The sequence below is a fragment of the Puma concolor genome, chromosome A3 (assembly GCF_028749965.1).
Source record: "Puma concolor isolate L17-30 chromosome A3, mPumCon1.1.hap2, whole genome shotgun sequence".
NCBI classification, from domain to species: Eukaryota; Metazoa; Chordata; class Mammalia; order Carnivora; family Felidae; genus Puma; species Puma concolor.
In genome coordinates, this window is record NC_141669.1 from 109,496,274 (window position 1) to 109,518,639 (window position 22,366).

The following is a 22,366-nucleotide window of genomic DNA, read 5'->3' on the forward strand; positions in this document are numbered from 1 at the left end:
AAAAAAATTTTTTAAAAAAAGAAAGGAAGACATGGAAAGTAAATATGTGGTCTTGCATGCTTGGAAGTATTGTGGCTGGGCATAAATTTTCATGTTAGAAACCATTTTCTTTCAGAATTTTAAAAGCATTTCTCCGTCAGCTTCACAGTTTTCAGTGTTACTGTTGAGGAGTGTGAAACCATGTTGAATCTTGTTTCTGCACGAGTGGTTTCTTTGTTTCCTGTCTGGAAACTTGGAGAGTCTTCTTTTTGTCACCAGTGTGGTAAAATTTCATAGAGATGGGTCTTGTTGTGGGTCTGGTTTCATCCCTTGTGGTGGGCACATGGCAGCCCATTTAATCTGTTGATGCGTGTCCTTGAAGATGCCGAAAATTTTGTAAATTATTCTTTGATTTTTGTCTCCCATTTTTCTGGGGTTTTTTTTCCCCCCCCCTTTATAAAAGAAATCCTTTAGTTTACATATGACACACTCTTGGACCAGGCTTCTAATTCTTATTGTTTCTTCTATTTTCTATCTTTGTCGTTTTGCTCCACTTTGAAAGATTTTGCCAACCTTATCATCCACACATTCTCTTGACTTTTTTGTGTCTTTAATTTCTAAGAACTGTCTTTATTCTCTGAATGCGCTTTTTTTTCTCTATATATAACATTCTGTTTGGGCTTAATGAACTATTTCTAGGAAGGCATCAAGGACTTGTGTGTGTGTGTGTTTGGAATTTTCTTCTCTTTGGCTCATTATCTTACATGTTAGAAGCTTTCCTCAAGTTGCTTAGAAACCCTTGACTGCTTCTCGTGATAAGAAATAGGGATCTAAAAAGCTTGTTGGAGGCTCTGTGTGCATGGGGCGTTGTTCACTTGGATTTCACTGTGGGATGATGTGAGTGGCCTGTTTGGTCATACTTCTGATGTCAGTAGATTCAGAACTTTACTTTTTGACTGACCAGATTCCTCACAGAAGAATCTATATAAACTACCTAGAGGATCCAGATCTGGCTCCCAGGGTTCTTGGGAATCAGGTAAGGGATGAGATCTGGGGAAGGGAAGGCATGTCTCTGAATTTTGCATGTGTGATATGTGTGGACTGTCTCCTGGTGCTGGTGGCTTTTGTAAAATGCCCAAACCCTTACCTGGTTGTCTTGTCCTCCATTCCAAGACATTTCCTGTTAAATTCTTGAAATCCCAACCTCAGGGGTGTGGGGCAGCCTCCATGGCAGGAAGTTAGGAGGAAGGGAGATGCTCACTGCTGCTCAGGCCCTCACCTCATCTGCCCTGTTTTAGTCTCCCCTCCCCCTAGTTCTAAGGGGAAACGGGTGCTGCTTTTAACTCTGCCTTCTCATGGTTTCCACTACTGGCTTGTGATTTGGTGATTTGGCCTTTTCCGCTCGGCTAACTAAAATACTTTGTTATTACTTACGCATCTGTTTCCCAGCTCCCAAAACTGTGTTACTGTGTCTCTTTGTTTCTGTTTTTCCCTGTATGCATGGATTCTTTTTTAATCCCTTTATTTTCTTTTTAATGGGATATACAGGGAAAGTAAACGTAGATGCTTCAGTTCAGTCTTCTGTCTTGACCCAGAGGTCACTTCTCATTTTCTTGGAAATTGTTTCCTGCTCTGATACCACAGTGACCTCTGTCATCGCACCTCACGTGAGCTGCCCGGCCCTCACGTTTAGGCCTGAGAGGCTGTCCTCTCTCTGCTGATGGGCAGTGCAGTGCTGGCATTGTCACATGGGCTTTTTCTGGGCTCTCAACTGTGAGTGCGTGTGCCTGTGCCACACAACTTCAGGACAGTTCTCAGTGCACATCTTCAGTGCTTTGAAGTCACAGCTGGGTATGGATTCCAGCTCTGCCTCTTTCTAGCTTCCCGTCATAAAATAAGGCCTTGTCGATTGATTCACTTGGAGAGAAGATACCTGAAGAATCAGTCACTCAGTAAACTACAGATTTATTTCAGTTTCTGTTTCAGTTGCTTTATAATCAGGCTTTTTCATCACGGGCCCAAAAAGAAATGCTGTTATTCCGCATTATTAGAAAGATGGAGAAGTATTTTTAAACAGAGCTGATAACTTCCATCCTGTAAAAAGTTGGGGGAGGGTGTGCTCCTGTACTACGAATGTTCCAGGCATTCTGTAATCAAATTCTCCTGAAAAGGTTAAGTCAGGTCTTAAGGGAACCATGAAATTACACTATTTTATGTGTTTGTTGTTTGTTTCATCATAGGATATATGATTGGATGCCTGAACAGCCAAATATATTCCAAGTGGAGCAGTTGGAACGCCTGAAGCAAGAATTGCCAGAGCTTAAGAGCTGTTTGTGTCCCACTGTTAGCCGCTTTGTTCCCTCATCTTTGTGCGGGGAGCCTGATATCCATGTGGATGCCAACGGCATTGATAACGTGGGGAGTGCTTAGTTTTTACTGGGCAGAGGCCCTTTTGGGGCACGCACCACTGTTGTGGGGATTCACTTTTCATCACTGAGCATTGTTTATCTATGCCTTCTAGGTTTCTCAGTCCAATGAAGCAATAATGAAGTATTTTACTCTTTCACTACAATTCTTGCTAGGATTTCAAGTATGCTATTTAAATCATTTGGCCAGGTATAATTACCAGTCAGTCTCTTTACAATGAGAAAATTTATTGGTTGGCAAACATTTTAAACTAAATATGTAAACATATAATGTTAAATGTCCATTAAAACCATAGTGCTTGGAAATTAACTATATAAATATATTTACAGTTCTTACAACTTTCATTTGATCAGGTCTGAAATATTTAGCACTTGAGGAACATGACTATGCATAATTATACCTGACCATGGAAAAAATAAGTACCTCAAATGCATGCATTTGCACTGGTGATTCCAACTGCACAAATCTTTGTGCCATCTATGTATATATGTATTTTTTACATGGATTGACATGCACACACACCATTTTCATTCAGTATGAACCTTGAGGCTGCTGCCATTCTCCCACTTAACCAAACCAATGCCTGTGTAAACAGCCTGGAGGTGATCCTTGAAAACTTGTCTCATAAGTCTTTCAAAAGTTGTTTTGCATAAATGTTAAAGTTTCAAAATGCTGCAGGGTAATTTAATGTATAAAATATTAGAAGTATGTAGTGCATACTTAATAGAGTAGGCCATAATGTGTAAATTCTATTCCATGCATGCTTTAGGTTTTAAGCATGAGATTGTACATGTTTACTGTAAGTCCTTGCATCTGTGGTGCTAGGTGAGTGTGAGAAGGTGTCAAGGACTGAAAATATTTTGTTGCCTAAAAAAAAAAAAAAAAAAAAAGCCTGTTTGTAGGCATTTTAAATATGCTTATTTTAAGTGTCTCTCACTACCTATTACACACCGTTGCTCTGTGGGTTTGTTGTGTGTGCGTGTGTGTGTGTTGTACAGCAGTTAAATCTCCATGCAGAAAAATAAATGTCCTGAATTCTCACATTGGTATTTTTTATTGGTTAATGTATATCAGGCATGTAACTTATTTAGGAAATGTAGACGATCCTTCTAAATGTATATGCATGTATTTAGGATTATACTAAGGTTTCTTTCCTTAGAAGCTGATTGTTTTGGCATTAACTGTAACTTAAGAATGAATGTTGAATAAAATACACAGATTTATTTTCCTCCTTTTAAAACAAAATTTCAGGAAGGTATTACTTTTATAGACTTGGTTCTCTTACTACGAGACATTGGACTCCTGCCCTAAAGTAATGCCCTACTTGCATCTGCCTTTTACTGCATGTTCTTCACTTAGGCAGTTTAGTCATGCATTGACACATTTTAGTACTAGCTGAGAATCCTAGCTGAGAACCTAAGACTTGGAATTACACGGTGTATCTTTTTATTTTTTAAGCCAAACAATGCAGTTTTGGTTCAGTCTTAATCGTGTGAGGATAGGCTTTGAAATCCTATGTTATGGTTTTGTGCTGAAACACTGATATTTAATGGAAAAGAGTTTAGGAAATGCAGTCTTCTACAAGTGTTCTATATACTTTTCCCACACTGAAAGATTTTCCACCACTTTGGTATGACTTTGGTGTGAATTAGGCAGTTTTAGAAAACTTCTGAAAAAATTCATTTTGTCTGCAGACCTGTGTACAGTACAGTGACCATTACCTTATGGTAACTCGGTTAGCTGTAGGTGTGCGTTTTCGGTCCTGTTCACTTGCCCTCCTCCCCTGTGCCTTTCCAGTCCCATGGCAGTGCAGCTCCATGTTGAAGACTCAAGATCCTAAAGGGAAAGGAGAGGTGGGAGGGGCGGGGGGGGCGGTTCCTGAACAATGTAATTTGCAAAGAGCTCGCAAGGACTGCTTATGACACAGAAAGAGCCTCACTGCTCACTTCCTTTGCATCCCTTCCTGACCTTATAAACCAGGGTTAGTAGAAAATTAAAGCCTAGCAAGCAGTAGCTCCCCCACTTTTCTAGGACTAAGTCCAGGCGTCCATACCACTAGCCGTTGCCCTGTGCAGTGCTCTGGCCACACTGTACCCACTGTGCCCACCATTCCCCTGGCCACGCCATGCTCCTACGCTATTCCCTGTCTGTAGCCATGCGCCCTGTGCCTGGAAGCCCTCTCCTCCCCACAGACACTTTCGCCCTGCCAGACTCCTTGCTCCTTGAGCCATCGGCCTCTCCTCTGAGTCCTTGCTGAAACTTGTTCAGAAGGGATGAGTCCATCTTTTACTCCATAGCCATGTGCATACCTGGATCATGCCGTGCATTCTAGGTAGGCATGGTGGTTTGTCTCACCAGGCTGCAGTCTCTTCAAGGGCAGGGACCTTGGCTTTTTATTTCCACAGTGCATGGAACATAGTAGAAAAATGTTGGAATTATTGGGATAATAATTTGTATCAAATGTCCTTTTGAATTAAGAGATTTAATTATGTTTACTAAGAATGTAAACTTTGGTTTACATTTTGACAGTGGGAACAGTTTGTTGATGTCAATTTTCAATGTAGAGGTATAATGTTAAAATCGTTTTATATTTTCTGGAAATTGCAATGTTTGATAAAATGCCGCCATTGTTCTCTGGTGTTTTCTACTCTCTGGAACTCTGTACTGTAACTGACTGGATGTGAATGTGAGGAATACAGTTCATTCCTGTGTCGGTAGTGCCTCAGGGCTACCACAGCCGCTCATTACCTCACTGCCATTGTTCCTTGTGTCTCCTCTCCTCCCAACCCCCCCCCCCCCAGGCCTACCTCAGTACCTCAGTACCCCTTTCCTTGTCTGAAATGCCTTCTCTGTCTTCCTTCAGTGTCCAGCTCAGGTACCGCCTCTTCCATAAAACTTTGCTCAGCTTCTGATTGGAATTATGATGCAAACAAATGCGTGCAGCCTCTAAATCTCACTGCTTCGTTTTGTAGCTGGGCCAGTAAACCCAGAGAAGTGAACTGACTTTTTTACCAGGTTGGGACTAGAACTGGGTTTTGTGATTCCTAATCCCGTGTTCTTGAACTATGCTGCCTTCTGAATTCTCGTGGCGTTTGTTAGCATGTGCTTTCTTACAGTCTCTCTATGTGCCTGTTCTATTTCCCTAAGATTGTAAGCCCCTTAAGGGCAGGGACCTCTTTGCATTTCTAGCACTACTATAGTGTTCCATACTTAGTCATGAACTAGACAAATAAATGGCGGTGGCAACGATCCTAGTTTCCTAACTCAGATTGTTTCACAGTATACATACGGTTTTGTACGGCATGCTTGGCTATGTTGTCTGGAGGGTGTGTGCTCGTGTGCATGCGTGTGCATGTGTGTTTGCATGTGTACTCTGCCCCAGTTGCTTGGGGTCACAGGTGGGTTACTGTAAACCAATTTTCTACTTCATGCTAAGTGAGGACAATTATGAGACTGAGTGGAAGATGAGGTACAGGTTTCCCCCCAGGCCCGGCTGCCCCTTCCTGGGGAGTACACCTAAATCCTGCAGCTGGTGGCCTGATAGGGCAGGGTACGCGGCCTTGGATAGGACTTGGGTGACCTGCAGAGTGGCTGTCTCATTAGTCCCGGTGGAGTGTCATTGTCTTTTGTGCCTTGGCTCTTTCTCTTCACAGCTGGGCCGCATTTCTGTCTTTCACGTTATCACTGGCTTGGTATTCTAGGTTGGCAGTGGAGTCCTGTTCATTTAGATTTGGCTACAGCCGACTCCTTTGCATTTTCGGTTTGGATTGTGTGGTGTTGGGGTAGGAAGCAAAGTAAACACAGGAGGAACACTGCATTATTTTGGTGTTCTTGAGTGGAAACTTCCTCAAATAGCTCAGTGGGTTTGCATAGTTTGAGAAATAGATTCGAAATGTTGAAAATGCAAGAGAGCATATGATTAAGACCGTACAAGTATGTGTTAGAGATGAGAGAGAGGTTAAGTTGAAACAAAGCTCTCGAGCCCTTGCAGAATGGGGTAGAGATCAGGGTGGTTGTGAAGCCACTTTGGGGCATAATCATTGTAAACTCAGGCCAAGGTAGTATCTGCAGTATGTTTAGGGAGAATGAAGAAGCCATCCTGACAGTGTGGAGGATTTTTTTTTTTTTTTACTGATTTTAAAGGGAAATGAGAGAAATGCATTTTAAAATAATGAGGAAAGTAGTATTAGTACAGGAGTAATAAAAGAAGTACAGAGATTAATTTATCTAATCTTGTATGAAATTGGTCCAAGCAGGGGCGCCTGGGTGGCGCAGTCGGTTGAGCGTCCGACTTCAGCCAGGTCACGATCTCGCGGTCCGGGAGTTCGAGCCCCGCATCAGGCTCTGGGCTGATGGCTCAGAGCCTGGAGCCTGTTTCCGATTCTGTGTCTCGCTCTCTCTCTGCCCCTCCCCCGTTCATGCTCTGTCTCTCTCTGTCCCAAAAATAAATAAACGTTGAAAAAAAAAAAAATTAAAAAAAAAAAAATTGGTCCAAGCATACATCTACCTGTTTGCTCAGAAAACAAATGCAGACAGGATAAGTGAACTTCTGAAACTAAACTTGCAAAGCCAAACTATGTAATGTCACCAGAAGATAACTAAAAGTCTAGCAAATGTTCCACCCCATGGCTTCAAGTGTCTGTCTGCAGCCCGGACTCCTGTAAGCTCAGATTCACACATCCAGCTGTCTGTGCACATCTCTAGTTGAAGGTTGAATGGGCACCTCACACGTCATGTGCCTCCAAAAAACTCTTCCTCCTTCCTTCCGCTAAAACTTCCCATTCTACCTCCCGCAATGATCCGAGTCTTAGTAAGTGACATCCAGGAGTATTACACTAATCACTCGTTACCAGGAAGAGAAAAATCATGGAAGTTTATATTATGGTATGTGATAGGTCAATTGCCCATTTGTTACTTTTTAATTAAAAAAAATCTTGCACATATTCTTTTAATTGCATAGAATTACCTTATCAAGTGCCAGAAAAGTCCCCTTGGGATTTTGATCAGTGTTGGGTTGATTTTCTGGATTAACGTGGGAAGGATTTAATGTTTTACAAGTATGAAGTCTATCCAGAACATAGTGTGTGTCTCCATTTTTTTCAAAATTTTTACATCTTCCAGTAAAATTAGTTTTTCACATAGGTGTTTTAAACTTTTTAAAGCTTATTCTTACATTAGAAAAACTTAATAAATTTGTTTTTTAATTCCTATTTTCCTTAAGTATGTTCTTCAGTAATCAGTTAATTTTGGTTTACTGCTCTCATCTGTAGCTACTCTGCTGAATCCGATTAGTCAAAACATTTTGTTATTTAACTGGGGTTTTCTAGTTGATCATATTATCAAATACGTTTTCTACTTTTTTTTTCTTTTTTTTTCAACGTTTTTATTTATTTTTGGGATAGAGAGAGACAGAGCATGAACGGGGGAGGGGCAGAGAGAGAGGGAGACACAGAATCGGAAACAGGCTCCAGGCTCTGAGCCATCAGCCCAGAACCCGACTCGGGGCTCGAACTCACGGACCGTGAGATCATGACCTGGCTGAAGCCGGACGCTTAACCGACTGCGCCACCCAGGCGCCCCTGTTTTCTACTTTTTAATGACAGCTTTCTCTTTATCTTGTCTTACTTCAGTAGCTAATAACAATTGTAGGCGTCCTTATTTCTTTACCGTCATGGGAAATAATATGATGGCTGCTGGAGTTTCTAGTTATAGAGGTGACCCTTATGAAATTAAGGAAATTTCTTTTTCTTCTAGGTTAGCTAAAGGATCCCTTCCCCCCAGCCCCTACCCACCCCCAAGGAATAGGTGCTGAATTTATTCTGTGGGTTTTTGAGGAATTAGAAAACAATCATAGTTCTTATTTCATCTGTTAATATTAATGGAGTGAATGAGGCTAATACGTTTTCTAATGTTGAATTACCCTTCAGTAATTGGTATAACACTTATTAATGTTCTTTTGACAGGTATTGACTGATTTGTTTAGGATTTATTATCTGTATTCATTAATGAGATTGACTTCGTTTTCTTCTATTTTTGTCTAGTTTTGGAGACCATTAGGATAGCCTTATAAAGTCAGTTGAGTAGCTTTTCAGGTTTTTCTGTCTTTGGAACAGTTTATGTAATGTTAGTATAGTCTGTTCATTGGCACTTTGATAAGTGCTCCTATAAAACTATGTGCATATTTTGAAGTATTCCTACCCTTACAGTTACTTCTTTAGTTAGAACCTGTTAATGTTCTCTTTTTTTTTTTTTTTTTTTACTTTTTAAAAAAATACTTATTTGAGAGAGAGCATGAGCAGAGGCGGGACAGAGAGAGAGGGAGAGAGAGAATCCCAAGCAGACTCTGTCCTGTCAGTGCAGAGAGCCTGATGGGGGCCTGATTGATTCCAGGAACCATGAGATCATGACCTGAGCTGAAACCAAGAGTTGGATGCTTAACTGAGCCACCCAGGTGCCCTTCTCTACTTTTTTTTTTTTTTATTATTTATATTTTTTGGGCACATCAGCTAGTTTTCCTAGATTAAAAAAAAATTACTTGTACATCCAGCTGTATAGTGTGTATATATTATACATTATATACATTATAATACATACTAAATACTGGATATCATAAGTGTATGTAAACATACATATGTGTATATATGTATGTATGTATGTGTGTGTGTGTATATATATATATATATATATATATATATATATATATATGTATTTGTATATACTTCCAAGAAGTCTTCCAAGAAACAATCACTTTTTCTTAATATTTTCTTTGGTGTGAAGGGGTGAGTTATCCTTGATTAGATTGCTAAAGATCTACTTTTTAAACTAGGCTTTACTAGTATTGAGCAGTGTTTTTGTTTTTTTTCATTAATTACTCTTAAATTTAGTGTGCAAAATTTTACCTAATGTAGATTTATTTGGTACCTTTTCTTGGGTTGAACCTCCCTCAATACTATAACAACATAATAGAGTTGGCCTTGGAAAAATACTGTTGTTGTTGTTTTTAATGTTTTAATGTTTATGTCTGAAGAAGAGAGCCATGAGCTGGGGGTGGGAGTGGTGAGAGAGGGAGACACAGAATCCGAAGCAGGCTCCAGGCTCTGAGCTGTCAGCACAGAGCCCGACACATGACTCGAACCCATGAACTGTGCAATCATGACCTGAGCCAAAATCAGATACTTAACTGAGCCACCCAGGCACCCTGGAAAACCATTGTTTTAATCAAAGGGGAACAAGAATTTTACTTTTTGAAAAAAAAAGTCTATACAAGGAGCTATTGTTTCTATCATGATGGAAGTATGTATAAAGTGTGAACCTTATGTTTTAGTTTCTAGCTAGACTGAGGGCTTAGGAGAATAAAATAGCTTCTGTCTTCAACATGCTTATTACTTAGTTGAGGTATAATGTATGTTTTAAGATTGTAAAGCAGTTGTTGAAGAGGGCAACAGAAGGAAAGTAAGCGTTAGCCTGATATTAGCTCATTTAATGACAGATAAATCCTACCACACTTCAGCCACAGTGACTCTGTTCTGACCTGTTTTGGTTCTCCTAATAGAGATGTGATTTGAAGGTAGGATTTGAAGGTAGGGCTCCTTGGCTAAAAACACTTAAGATGCCTGTCAGACGTTTAAGTGGAAAGGTGGTGTGTGTGTGCACGTGTGTGAGTGAGATGGTTGATTTCCTCAGTGTTGTATTCCAATTGTTTGCTTCCACTGTATCTCATTTACACTTCTTACTGAATTTTTAAATATTAAACTATATTTTTCATTTCCAGGATTTCCAGTCAATTCTTTATGTCCATCTGATTTTATTTCATTACTTCCCATTTTTATTGAATAATTTGCAGTTCTTTTTTTTTTTTTTTTTTTTTTAGTAGAAGTGTAACTTCCACTTATTCTTTAAACATTCTCAACCTATTTTGTTTTACCCTATACTTTTTAGGCCTTTCTGGAATGAGTTCTTTTTCTGATTTTGTTGGCTATCTTTATTTGCATTGAGTTTTCTGGTGTGGTTTGGAGTTTTGGTGCACGAGCTCATGCTCTTGTTTCTTTCCCGCTTCCAGCTTCTCTGCTGGTCTTGTGGTTGGCTCCCTTAGGAGTTCTGGGACCTCAGTGTAAATCCAGGTATATGATTGCACCTGGTAATTACTACCCAAACGGAGAGTGGGGACATTTGTACTCCATCCCAGAGTCGCTTGGTAGCAACATTTTGATTTCTTGTCCAAGGAGTTTTTTCTATTTTATTTTATACTTTTTTCCTCCCTCTTTTTGTGATTTGCCTATTTTTCCTGTGTATTTGTTTGGTTTTGTGTTTTGTTTTGGCACAAACTCACCAAATCATCATCCAGTGCTAAAAATTCCCACCATCCCAGAGGATTGTGATACAGGTTCCTCCTCTCCAGAGGGGACCAAAGTTCATGTGTGTGGTGTATGTGGTGGAGGTTTATGGGTGTCTAGCTGCCCAGCACCCACCTCCTATTTCCTGAGAGCAGTATTTTGGGGGGATGTTCTCTCTCCTCTGTTGGGTACAGTCTTTGGGGACCTGTAAAATAAAGCATTCTCCTTTAGCCAAGGGGCTAGGTGCATGAACAAAGGCAGACCAACTGGACCCTGTCCTGCATCATTGTCTATTAATCAGAACAACCATAGAACAAGTGTTTACACTGTTTCCTTTCTAGAGCAACTCTAGTACCTACAGTGAAGCCCATAGAATCTTCCCGCTTGCCCCTTCTGACCTCTGCTAAGGCCTTCCCTTCAGTTATGTGAGATCACCTACATCCCTCTAGTGAATTCCTTTATTCTAATATTAGAGGCAGGTTTTGTTGCTTTAACACCCAGGAAAACTTGACTGGTAGACCATGTACCCTTACACATGTATATGCACCTACAAGCATGTAAGTGCTCAAATATAATTTTTACATACTATGCTTTGCAGTACAGCAGCCTGCATTTTCCTCACACACGTCAGACACTCCATGTACCTGGCATTAAACAAGCAGTAAATAATTCGAGTAGGTTCTACTCTGACTTGGTGTAGGGATAAATGAACAACGGGTAGGTCATATCTCAGTTAACCAGGCAAGTGTCGTCTTGCTGCCGTGAAAACAATGTGGCTAGAGTGGCTTTATCCAACCTCATGGATGCTCTCCTTCCCCTGCTGCCTCCCAGCCTTTTCTCTGGCCATCCTCAGCCCAGGCCCTCCTCTCCTGTCACATTTCTTTCCTCGCTGTCAGAAAGCTCTTATGTTGTCTCTTCTGGGTGTTTGCTTTTGCCGTATTTTATTATTTCACTTCTTCCTTCCTGCATGACCACCTCAAAGGCCTGAAGTGTTTTCTGAATTCTGAATAGCCTACAGGGCAGTGCCCTTTCCCCTGCCCTGAATTCCCCGAGTAGCTAACTGCTGTTCACTTCACAGTTGCTTGCCTTGTTACTTGTGTGTCTGAGTCCAAGATATAAAGAACACTCTGACGTTGCTTTGATGGCACGTCAGAGAGGCTTATCTCAATGCTTGGTACACATATACTTGCTTTCTGTCTTTTAAATGCCCATCATGGTGTTATATGTGCACTGTTTCATCCACTAAGCAGGACCCCACACACACACAGGAAATTTATTTCATTACCCAGCACCAAGGGTGAAGAAGCCCACTGCCCCCAAAATGATTTGATTCTGCTTCTGCCTCAGAAACCTCGTGAAGCCAGTTTTTCCTATGGCTGGTTCTAGTTCTTAAGGAGCTGTCAGAAACTCTTGCTCATTATGAATTGGAGAGACCAAGGTGCTGTATGTCCTCAACGACTGGAGCCTGGACCTCTGGTTACAGATGTGGTGGTGGCCCATAGGAATGTCTTGTTTGTAGGGTACATGGACAACTTTGTTCACCTAATAACTTTCTTGTTTTGGTAGCATGACAGACTCAGAGACTTTAATTTCTGAGAACCAACAAAAGCCAAAATACACCTACATCAATCAGAGGTGAGTCTCTTGAAAAATTTCTCAGATTGCCAGGGGCCCAGCAATATAGTAATATTTAAATACTTAATACATTTTATAACATGTGAAATCGTTTCATAGTAATGTCCCTTAGTTAACATCCATAGGAAATGAACTGAGCTGAATATATGAAGTCTCTGAGAAAAGTTAACTAATAGTCTGAAGATGAGAATGGTGAGTGGCTGCTTTCTGCCAAAGACAAGCAGGAAGAAAATATTTTAAAAATTGGAACAGAGTTCATATTGTCAGGAAGGGTTTCCTGTTTTAAGTTGCTAAACACGAACAGGTAGCAGTTAATTAGTGGACTAGTCAGGACTAGAACATTAAAATGTCAAATGACCCATAAAACGAGCATGAACAATGACTAGATATTCTTCTGACATGTCTAAGCCATTTTCATGGTTTCTTTAAAAGTTAACATACCCTTACCAGTCAGCCATTCTTCTCCTAATTGTTCACCACAAGAAATGAAAGCCTGTGTCCACATGAAGACTTGACCGTTCATAGCACCATATCTGTACCAGCCCCAAACTGGAAACAACCTATGTATCTATTAAGCGGATGGATGCAAAAATTGTGGTATATCCATAGAATAGAATGCTTTCATCAAGACAAAAGAGTTCATGCCACGTAAGCCCATTTATTTAAATTCTAGAATACAAGAACTAATGTAATTGAGCAAATCAGTGATTCAGAGGAATGGGGGTGAAGTGGGGAGCGAGGAAAGGCTACAAATAAGGCTTGGGGAAATTTGGGGGAGTGATACGTTCAGTATATCGATTGGAAGTGCTTGTTCTTAAGAAAAAAATTATTCTTTGTACCCCAGCTCCTCCTGGTGCACTAGTCATGCTTGGAAGATAAGCCAGATCTCACCAAGAAAGTCTGTTAGAACTGACCCCAGACCACAGCCTATTGCTATAAGGTAGCAAAGTATATACTTTGACTCTCGAGAGTATCCACTGTGTTCATACAGGGAGGCAAAGAGGTAAGGGTTGTTCATATCTGAACTGTCTAGCCTGCTTACCAGTGTCATTTGCTGGTGGTGGCAGTCAAGGAGGGTCTTTGCCCAAGATACCAGCCTTTCTGCCCTCTGGCTCCATTGATTCTCCATTTGGGAATTTCAAAAAGCATTCTAAAATAAGGGTCCAAATAGATCCAAATACTGTTTGGCTTCGGTAGTTTGGAACCCACACTCACATAGCAAAAGTGAATATAACCTGGGGTTTTCATATGAAGGGAAGACACTAGTCGAAATCAACTGGTAGGAAAACAATTTTTTTAAAATTATTTCCAAAGTGATACATGTTCATTATTTTAAAATGGAAAATAGAAGTAAACAAGACACAGATATTATCCACAAGTCTATGACCCAAATACTATTATTGTAATTCCGTATACTGTATACTTCTAGTCCTTTTTCTGTGCATGTAGTACATTTTATTTTTGGTAAAATTGTAGGTCTTTTTTTTTTTTTCATTTTTTGATTTACTATATAATGAAAAATTGGACTCCTTCCAGAAAAATGGAAGAGACGGACTTTCCATATTCCTGCTGCTAGTGCAACTGAAAACCTCATCAACATTGTATGTAACACAAACATAAGACTGAAAGGCAGAGGGAAGAAAGATGGCTAGGGACCTTGGGACTCAAGGAACAACATGGTGGTGAGTTCCCTGGGTTTTCTTTTTGCCTCAGCTATCCCAGAGAATACTGGAGAAGCTGGCAACGAGGAAATACCGAGTGTAGAAAACAACAGCAAAGCTTGCTCTCTACAGCCACAAAACCAGGAAAAGGAGAGCCTAGCAAGACAAGTCTTTTAGGCAATAACGGCTCTATTCCAATCAAATGCCATGGGAAAGACTGCAGCCCCATCCTCCCCCTGCAACCAGTAAAGGCCAGGTGGAGAGCCTAGATTCCACCCATGCCAGGCTAAAACTGCCCCCCCCCCCCAATCCCTGACAGGACGGTGCCAGAGAAGGCCTAGAGGGGAACCTGTACTCCACCCTCACCTGTAGTTGTGAGGCACCCTCCCCTTCCCTCCCGGGATGGAGGCAAAAGAGACCCAGGAGAATCGGGGTTTTCACCACCACACGGGTAATGAGGCAGCTCTGGCTACAGTGTTCGTGGAAACTACACAGGGAGCCCAGACTTCATCTCCTTCCTGTGGTAACAAGGTGCCTCCCTCCCCACCCCACCCCTGTCCCCAGTGGGCGCTGTCAGATGAGGTCTAGTGTGGACCCTGAACTCCCAGCCCTTCCAGTCTCCAGGGGCCAACAGGAACCTTCTCCCTGGCAGTAATGAAGCAGTGCAGGGGCAGAAGAGGCCTGTTAAAATACACGATGTAAATAAGGTCCAGAGTCTTGTAACATACTGCTAAAAATCTCCACTTACCATAGCAAGCACTAGGAAGATCTCAAACCACGTGAGAAAAGACGATTGTCAGCACTGAGGTGACACAGACACTAGAGTTATCTGTGAATGATTTTAGAGTACCCCATCACAGAAATGCTTTGACAAGCAATTAGAAACATGCCCGAAACCAATGAAAAATACTCTTAGCAAAGAAGAACTGCATACACATTTTAGAACTATGAATATAAACAAATTTAAAAACTCAACAGCAGAATAGAGAGGACAGAGGGAAGAATCTGAGAACTGGAATATAGAATAAAGATTACCCAATCTGAACAGAGAGAAAACGGACTGAAGAAAAAAAAAAAAAAAAAAAAAAAAGAACATAGCCTCAGGAGCATGTGGGACTAAAGCAAAAAATAAAAAAATCTAACATTCATGTCATCAGAGTCCCAGAAGGAGAGGAAAAAAGGGGGTGGAGCTGAAAAAAACGTTCAAAGAATAAATGACTACATTTCCCAAATTTGGGGAGAAAACCCCATAAACCTAAAGATTTAAGAACCTAAGCAAACCACATACAAACCCAAAGAAATCCACACCAAGACATCATAGTCCAACTCCTGTAAATTAAAGACAAAGTCTTAAAAGCAGCAAGGGAGAAATGGCCCATCACCTACAGGGGAAAAGCAGTTCAAATGCCAGCACATTTCTCTTCTGAAACCATGGACGTCAGAAGGAAGTGACATTTTCCAAGTGCTGAAAGAAAAGTACTTCCAGCCCAGTTCCTGTATGCAGCAGAAATAATATCCTTCAGAAATGAAGGGAAAATCAAGATATTGTCAGATAAAGGAAAAGTAGGAAAATTTGTTGCCCAAAAAACTACCCTGAAAGAATGACCAAAGGGAGGTTTCTAAATAAAAAGTAAATAATGAAAGTAGAAATGTCGAAACACCAGGAAGAAAAAAAGAACTTGGGGGGCACCTGGGTGGTTCAGCTGGTTAAGCATCCAACTGCAGCTCAGGTCATGATCTCACTGTTCCTGAGTTCGAGCCCAGTGTCGGGCTTTGTGCTGACAGCTCAGAGCCTGCAGCCTGTTTTAGATTCTGTATCTCCCTCTCATTCTCTGCCTCTCCCCCGCTCCTGCTCTGTCTCTCTCAAAAATAGACATTAAACAATTTTTTTTAATTAAAAAAACTTGGTAATAGCAAAAATATAGGCAGATACAATAGAATTTCCTTCTCCTATTGAGTTTCCTAAATATCATTTGATACTTGAAGCAAAAATAGCACTAATGTTCTCAATGTATGTTGAAATATTTAAGACAGCTATAAATGGGAGAGAGAAAAGGATATAAAGGAAATGTTTCTACACTCAAACTGGTAAAATCATGGCCCCGGTAGACTTTGATAAGTTTATGTACATACAAGGGAATAAGTTAAGTAACCACTTAAAAAAAAAGCTATACAAAGAGATAAACTCAAACGCTATAGACAAATAACAACGTGATTGTGAAAAATGTTCCAGTATTCCATAGGAAGGCCGGAAAAAGAAAACAAAGGATAAATAGAAAACAAAAAATAGCCAGTTTAAGCCTTAACATATCAATAATCACATTAAACGTGAACACTTCTAAACACACCAATTAAAAGACAGATTGGCAGAGTGAATTAAAAAAGACCCAACTATATACCATGCACTTCAAATACAATGATGTACATAGGGTGAAAAGAGATAAACCCTGTAAAAGTTAATCAAATGCAAGGCAGGAATGACTCGATAAAGTAGACATCAGGGCAAAATAGCCCAGAGTCAGAGGGACATTTACAAAATGAGAAAACAGTCAACCCACCTGGAAAACTCAGCTGTACTAAAGATTGTATATATATCAAGCAGAGCTACAAAATGTGAAGCAAAAACTGATAGAACAGAAAAAAGAAATGGACACGCAGTTATACTTGGAGACAACAATATCCTTCTCTCAACAACTGATAGACCAACTGAACAGAAAACGGCAGGATATGAAGAATTCAACATCACCATCAGCCAACAGGATCCAGCCGACATTCGCAAAAACATTCCACTGAACAGAACACGCATTCATCTAAGTGCCAAGAGAAATGACATCCTGGGCCATAAAACAAACTTCAACAAAGTTAAGTGAATCGAAATCCTACAGAGCAAGTTCCCTGACCACAGTGCAATCAAACTAGAAATCTGTAACGACAAGATAACAGGCAAACCTTCCAATACTTGCAAACAAAACATTGCTAAATAATCCATGCATTGAAGAGGAATTTTCAAGTCAAAATTTTTAAAAATGCATTGAACTGAATGAAAACCAAAAAGCATCACGTCAAAATGTGTGGAACACAACAAAAGCAGGCAGGAGAAGGGAGCCCACAGCACTGGCATGCATCTCTTGGAAACAAGGAAATGCCTCAGGTCAACAGCCAAAGTTTCCATCTCAAGAAACTAGAAAGAAGATCCAGACAAACCCAAAGCAAGCAGGAAGAAGGAGGTAATAAAAGGTAGATCAGTAAACCTGAAAACAGAAGGAAGAATAGAGAAAAACCAAAAAAACAAAAAGCTGGGTATTTTAAAAGATTGATAAAATTGATAGCCCTCTAGTAAGACTAACAAAAAGGAGAGAAGATATAAATTATTAATATCAGAAATGAAACAGGTCCTACAGACATCAAAAGGATAACAAGGCTCCTATGAAAAACTCTACACATAAACTGGACAACTTAAGAAGAAACAGGCCAATTCCTCGAAAGACTACCAGAAGTCACCCAAACTACCAGAAGTCACCCAAAATGAAACAGATAGTTTGAATAGCCCCATAACCATTAAGGAAATCACGTTTTAAAACCTCCTGAAAAACTCCAGGCTCAGACATTTCCCATGGAGAATTCTACTGAATGTTGAAAATAGAATTAGGACTGACTCTACCAAATCTCTTCTAGAAAATGTGGGAGACCAGGTGAAAGGTATGAAAGACTTCTCTTTGTCGCATCTTGTGAAACTATAATTATTTCAAAATGTAAAGTTAAAAAATATACATATATGCAACGACAAATTCCCATGTCACTTTCCTGTATTTTACGACTTCATCTGTAATGACTGCTTGGGGACCCTGACACTTCTGATCACTATTTTTTTTTTTAATTTTTTTTTTCAACGTTTATTTATTTTTGGGACAGAGAGAGACAGAGCATGAACGGGCGAGGGGCAGAGAGAGAGGGAGACACAGAATCGGAAACAGGCTCCAGGCTCTGAGCCATCAGCCCAGAGCCCGACGCGGGGCTCGAACTCACGGACCGCGAGATCGTGACCTGGTTGAAGTCGGACACTTAACCGACTGCGCCACCCAGGCGCCCCTCTGATCACTATTTTAAGTGTTTTACTACCTTTTATTTTTTTAATTAAAAAAATTTTTTTTAATGTTTATTTATTTTTGAGAGAGAGAGACAGAGCAGGAGAGGGGGAGGGGGAGAGAGAGAGGGAGACACAGAATCCGAAGCAGGCTCCAGGTAAAAATGCAAAAACTTCAGGACAAGGTTTCCATAGTGTGTGCGATGGCATTCTGGAGCCAAAGGTAAGGTGGAAGAGGTATTATACAAGGCTCTGTAGGTGAAAGTTTAGGGAGGGGCGCCCAGGTGGCTCAGTCGGTTGAGCATCCGACTTCGGCTCAGGTCATGATCTCACAGCTCGTGAGTTCGAGCCCCGCATCAGGCTCCGTGCTGACAGCTCAGAGCCTGGAGCCTGTTTCGGATTCTGTGTCTCCCTCTCTCTCTGCCCCTAACCCACTCACATTCTGTCTCTGTGTCTCTCAAAAATAAAACATTAAAAAAAAAAAAAAAAAGGAAAGGTTAGGGAGACATTCCTGCCCTCCACCTTCACAAATGCTGACCAAGAGCCCATCAGAAATTCTGGGGAATCAGTAATCAAGAAATCAGGAATAAAGGAGTCAGTCATACAGAAATATATTTAACCTCAAAAATCATTTGTATCTTTTCTTGGAAACGCAGCTATAGGAAGATTTTCATCTGATCAGTCCTTTACCAGAGTGTGGGTTGATTTCCAGATGTAGGTGCTGGTGAATGTTCTGACCAGCAAGGAGAGCAGGCAGAGAATTTTGGAGCACAGGATATCTGGGCCTTGTCCTTCCTTCCAGAATACAGGTGTGCCAGACAGTATGAGGGACAAGAGCCCAGGGAAACAGGATATAGAGGAGGGTGTGAGAGCCTGTTAAAGAGAAAAAAAACTAATAAACAGCATTTTGCCTGGTGTGGCCCTGTACCAAGAAAGAGACAAGCCTCTTGTCTTCCTCTCCCTCCTCGTCCCCATGACCAGAAACTCAGACTAACAGTTCAGCAGTTCAGCAGCATTCATCTGTGGTGGGCTAGCCTCCACTGCCTTGTAGAACATGCCCAATGGGTAGATGGTATCCAACAGTTTCAAAGAATCAACTCATAAGTAACTTTCAGCAACAGTTTCTTGCGTCAAGTGTCTTTATTCAAGATGGAACTAGGAATCTGTCTCCATTGACTTTCAGCAAGGCCAAGGGCCAAGGCTTCGGGACTAAGCGTGATGAACTATTCCAGGCTTGACATTGGGAGGAGAAGGTGGGGAGGGTGGAGAGAGAGGGGCCCAGGCTCCAGACAAGTTTTAAGGGCTCTCTGGAAGTACAGGATTTGTGTATCATGACTCAGTCCTCTCCCATCTGGGGGAATCAGCAAGGACTCACCTACCAGTCCAGCTTCCAAGGTGAGCACCATCTTCCCCTCTGAAGGCATTTCATGGTTGTCTCAAGAGCATATGGAGTCTGGACCCAACTACTCTATCAACATATTGATTAAGTTTGGGTGGCGATACCTTTGGCTCAAGAAGAGTCCCCAGAATGTTTGCACTTCTCACAGTTAATTTTAAGCTTGGGAAACATTAAGACATAAGGAAGCCAATGGCTGGTGATGCCAAAAATGCAGAAGCAGGGACCCCTCTGCTGTGGTCCTTGTGATGTGTCCTGTGGTGGAACAGGTCAAGTATGGGCAGGGCTCAGTGCTGCAGCTCCTGTTGGCGAGTCCTCAGTTTCCCTGTGAGGTATGCTTTGGGGTGCAGGGAGTGCTCCTGATTTTATATAATCCACAGACACCCACAAGATATCTTTTACCAAGTCAATGCTGGTGCTATGCCAGACACTGGAGCCTCAACAGTGAGCACCAGTTACCCCCTCATGAGGCGCCACACCTACAACAGCTAATGCACTGGAATCCTGGTTCCATCTGTATGAATCCAAATCTCTGAGCCTCAGTCTACTTATCTGAAAAATGGGGTAACAGTCCCAAGCTGGCAGAGTACGGTGTGGGTTAAAGGTATGTGTGTGGCACCTAGTTTAGTGCGAGATAGATGTTTGGTCATTAGAGATCATTGTATTACCTATGGATAGCTCCTGTGGGTTCGTGGTGCTGCCCTGCCAGAGACAACCCCAGGGGCGAACATCGGGCCGATGATCGCTGTCTGCTTCCGCGAGCTGTACCTGGGGCTAGCATGCCTGGGAAAAAGGGGTGTGGGGGTGAGGTCCCTTCTTCGCCCTCTAAGAACAATTGCCTTGAATTATCCTCAACCTTATTTTACCCAGATGAGTCCCCTTAAGCCACACCAACCTCTTTGTGCAGGCACATTGCCCACGTGCTGATGAAGGTGTAGTTAGTGCCAAGAATGATCAGAGCCCTACGCACAAAAGCTCCCTCCCCTTCCATCCTGTGTCTACAGCCCATTTCTGGGCATCTCCCCTGCACCCTCAGGGCACTGAGCAGCCTGCAGATGAGTAGGGGCTTATCCAGAACTTTCTGGCCTCATCACCCCACCTACGGCACTTGGCACACTGATTTGTGCTTTTGATGTATGTGTTCTTTGTCGTACTGTGCTCGGGCTGCTACAACAAAACACCACAGCCTGGGCGGTGGTGTAAACCACAGGGATCGATTTCTCACTGTTCCGGAGACTAGAAGTCCAAGATCAAGGTGCCATCATGGTCTGTTTCTGGTGAAGGCTGCCTCGCTGTGTCCTCGGCTGGCCTTTTCCTCTGTGCACACTTGGAAAGAGAGCAAGCTTTCTCTCTCCCTTTTCTTGTAAAGGTACTAATCCCATCGTAAGGGTCCCTCCCTCATGAGCTAATCCAAGCCTAACTACCTCCCAAAGATCCCATCTCCAAATACCATCACATCGGAGCGTCAGGCTTCAATTTTGAGAGGATGCAGTTTAGTTCCAATAGGTACACAGGCAAATAAATAACAATGACCTAAATATAACACTGCAGGTCTGCCCCTGATGACGGGGTTATACCAGGTCCCCCATGGTCCTGAGTGCCTGGAGGGGTCCCAGCGAACCTGGCAAGGCGGAGCCTTTGGTCAGCCTTGGTTCAGGGCTCCTTTCCAGGCATGGTCAGAAAAACACCTCCAAGCATATACCCTGGGATGGATGGTCCATTATGGTTCATTATGAGGTAAGGTCTCACTGTCTTTCTCCTCCAAAAATATCTTACAATCTGTAACTTTACTACCTTAAGGAAATTTAGAATATAGATAAGCAAAAATCGAAAATGAATGAAATAAGGGCCTCAAGAATCCCTGAACAAAAACGCTAATTTGGTTAGGCTATTTCAGACCCTTCTCTGAACTTAAATGCGTGTGTGGTTGCACGCTGTGTATCACTTGGACTCTGCTTGTCCCCACTGGATGGTACATCTTGGGGAGAATTCAACCTCTTTGGTAGCCTTTTCAGCATAATGTAAAAAGGCTGCTTAGCACTTGGTCTTCCTTGCTTCAGGGAGGCAGCTCCTCACAAGGGCTGGCTGAGGACATGGACCCGGATTGGGGGGTGAGGGTGTTGCCCTCGGGGAGCTGACAGTGTGACCAGGGCCCTGGGCCACCACATTGGGAGAAGTGAAGAGCAGGAAGGGGCGAGGCAGGTGATGCTGCCTCGACTGCCTTCTGCTCCAAGGGAGGAGAGTCAACAGGGACCCTCTAGACCACTCCGGGCTCTGTAACCCGGAAGGAGTGGCTTCCCCTCCTGGGAACATGGAGGATGGCTCTCTGCAGTCAGGACAGATCTCCCCTGAAGCAGTGACATCACCCCAGGGCATGAAAGCCAGCAGCAAGCTCTGGGGAAGGCAATAAGGGAAGGAGGGGACAGCCCCTTTTCTCTTTATCTCATCCGAAGCCCCTGAGACTAGGTTGCAGGCACTTGGAAGCCATGTGGGTGGGAGAAGCAGTTCTGTCTGAGCTTTCCTAAGACAAAGAAGGGGGGATGGGGAGACGGGATGCTTAAGATAAATGCAAGGGTCCAGTGTCACTGTCCTGACTCTTACACCAGGAGGACTGTCTCCAGTTTCTGCTTCTACTAAGAAAAGACATTGTTCATCTATTCAGTCATTTATTCTACAAACCTTTATTGAGTCCCTACAGTGTGACAGGCACCACAGAGTAAACGCATTTCATCTGTATTGTAAGAGGCCTTCACCATCAGAACAGTTTAAAGTTGAGCTGCCTTAGGGGTAGCGAGGGGCTCCTTGCTTGTCATGAGATGGGATGGTCACCAACTACCTTCCTGAATGAGAT

General features: G+C 42.1%; 1 protein-coding gene across 2 annotated transcripts in view; it reads left to right on the top strand.

Moving 5' to 3' along the window:
- The window catches only part of GPCPD1 (glycerophosphocholine phosphodiesterase 1), a 50,998-nt gene extending 45,343 nt beyond the window's left edge, over positions 1-5,655 (top strand). Inside the window, exons 20-21 of one of the 2 annotated variants that reach the window (XM_086701739.1) lie at positions 944-1,015; positions 2,220-2,357. In XM_086701739.1, the coding sequence (XP_086557865.1) occupies positions 944-968 (25 nt within the window). In that variant the 3' untranslated portion in view covers positions 969-1,015; positions 2,220-2,357. Of the gene's footprint in view, positions 1-943; positions 1,016-2,219 lie in introns of both variants that reach the window. The other variant, XM_025932818.2, reaches the window with a different exon arrangement.
- Positions 5,656-22,366: the final 16,711 nt, after the last annotated feature.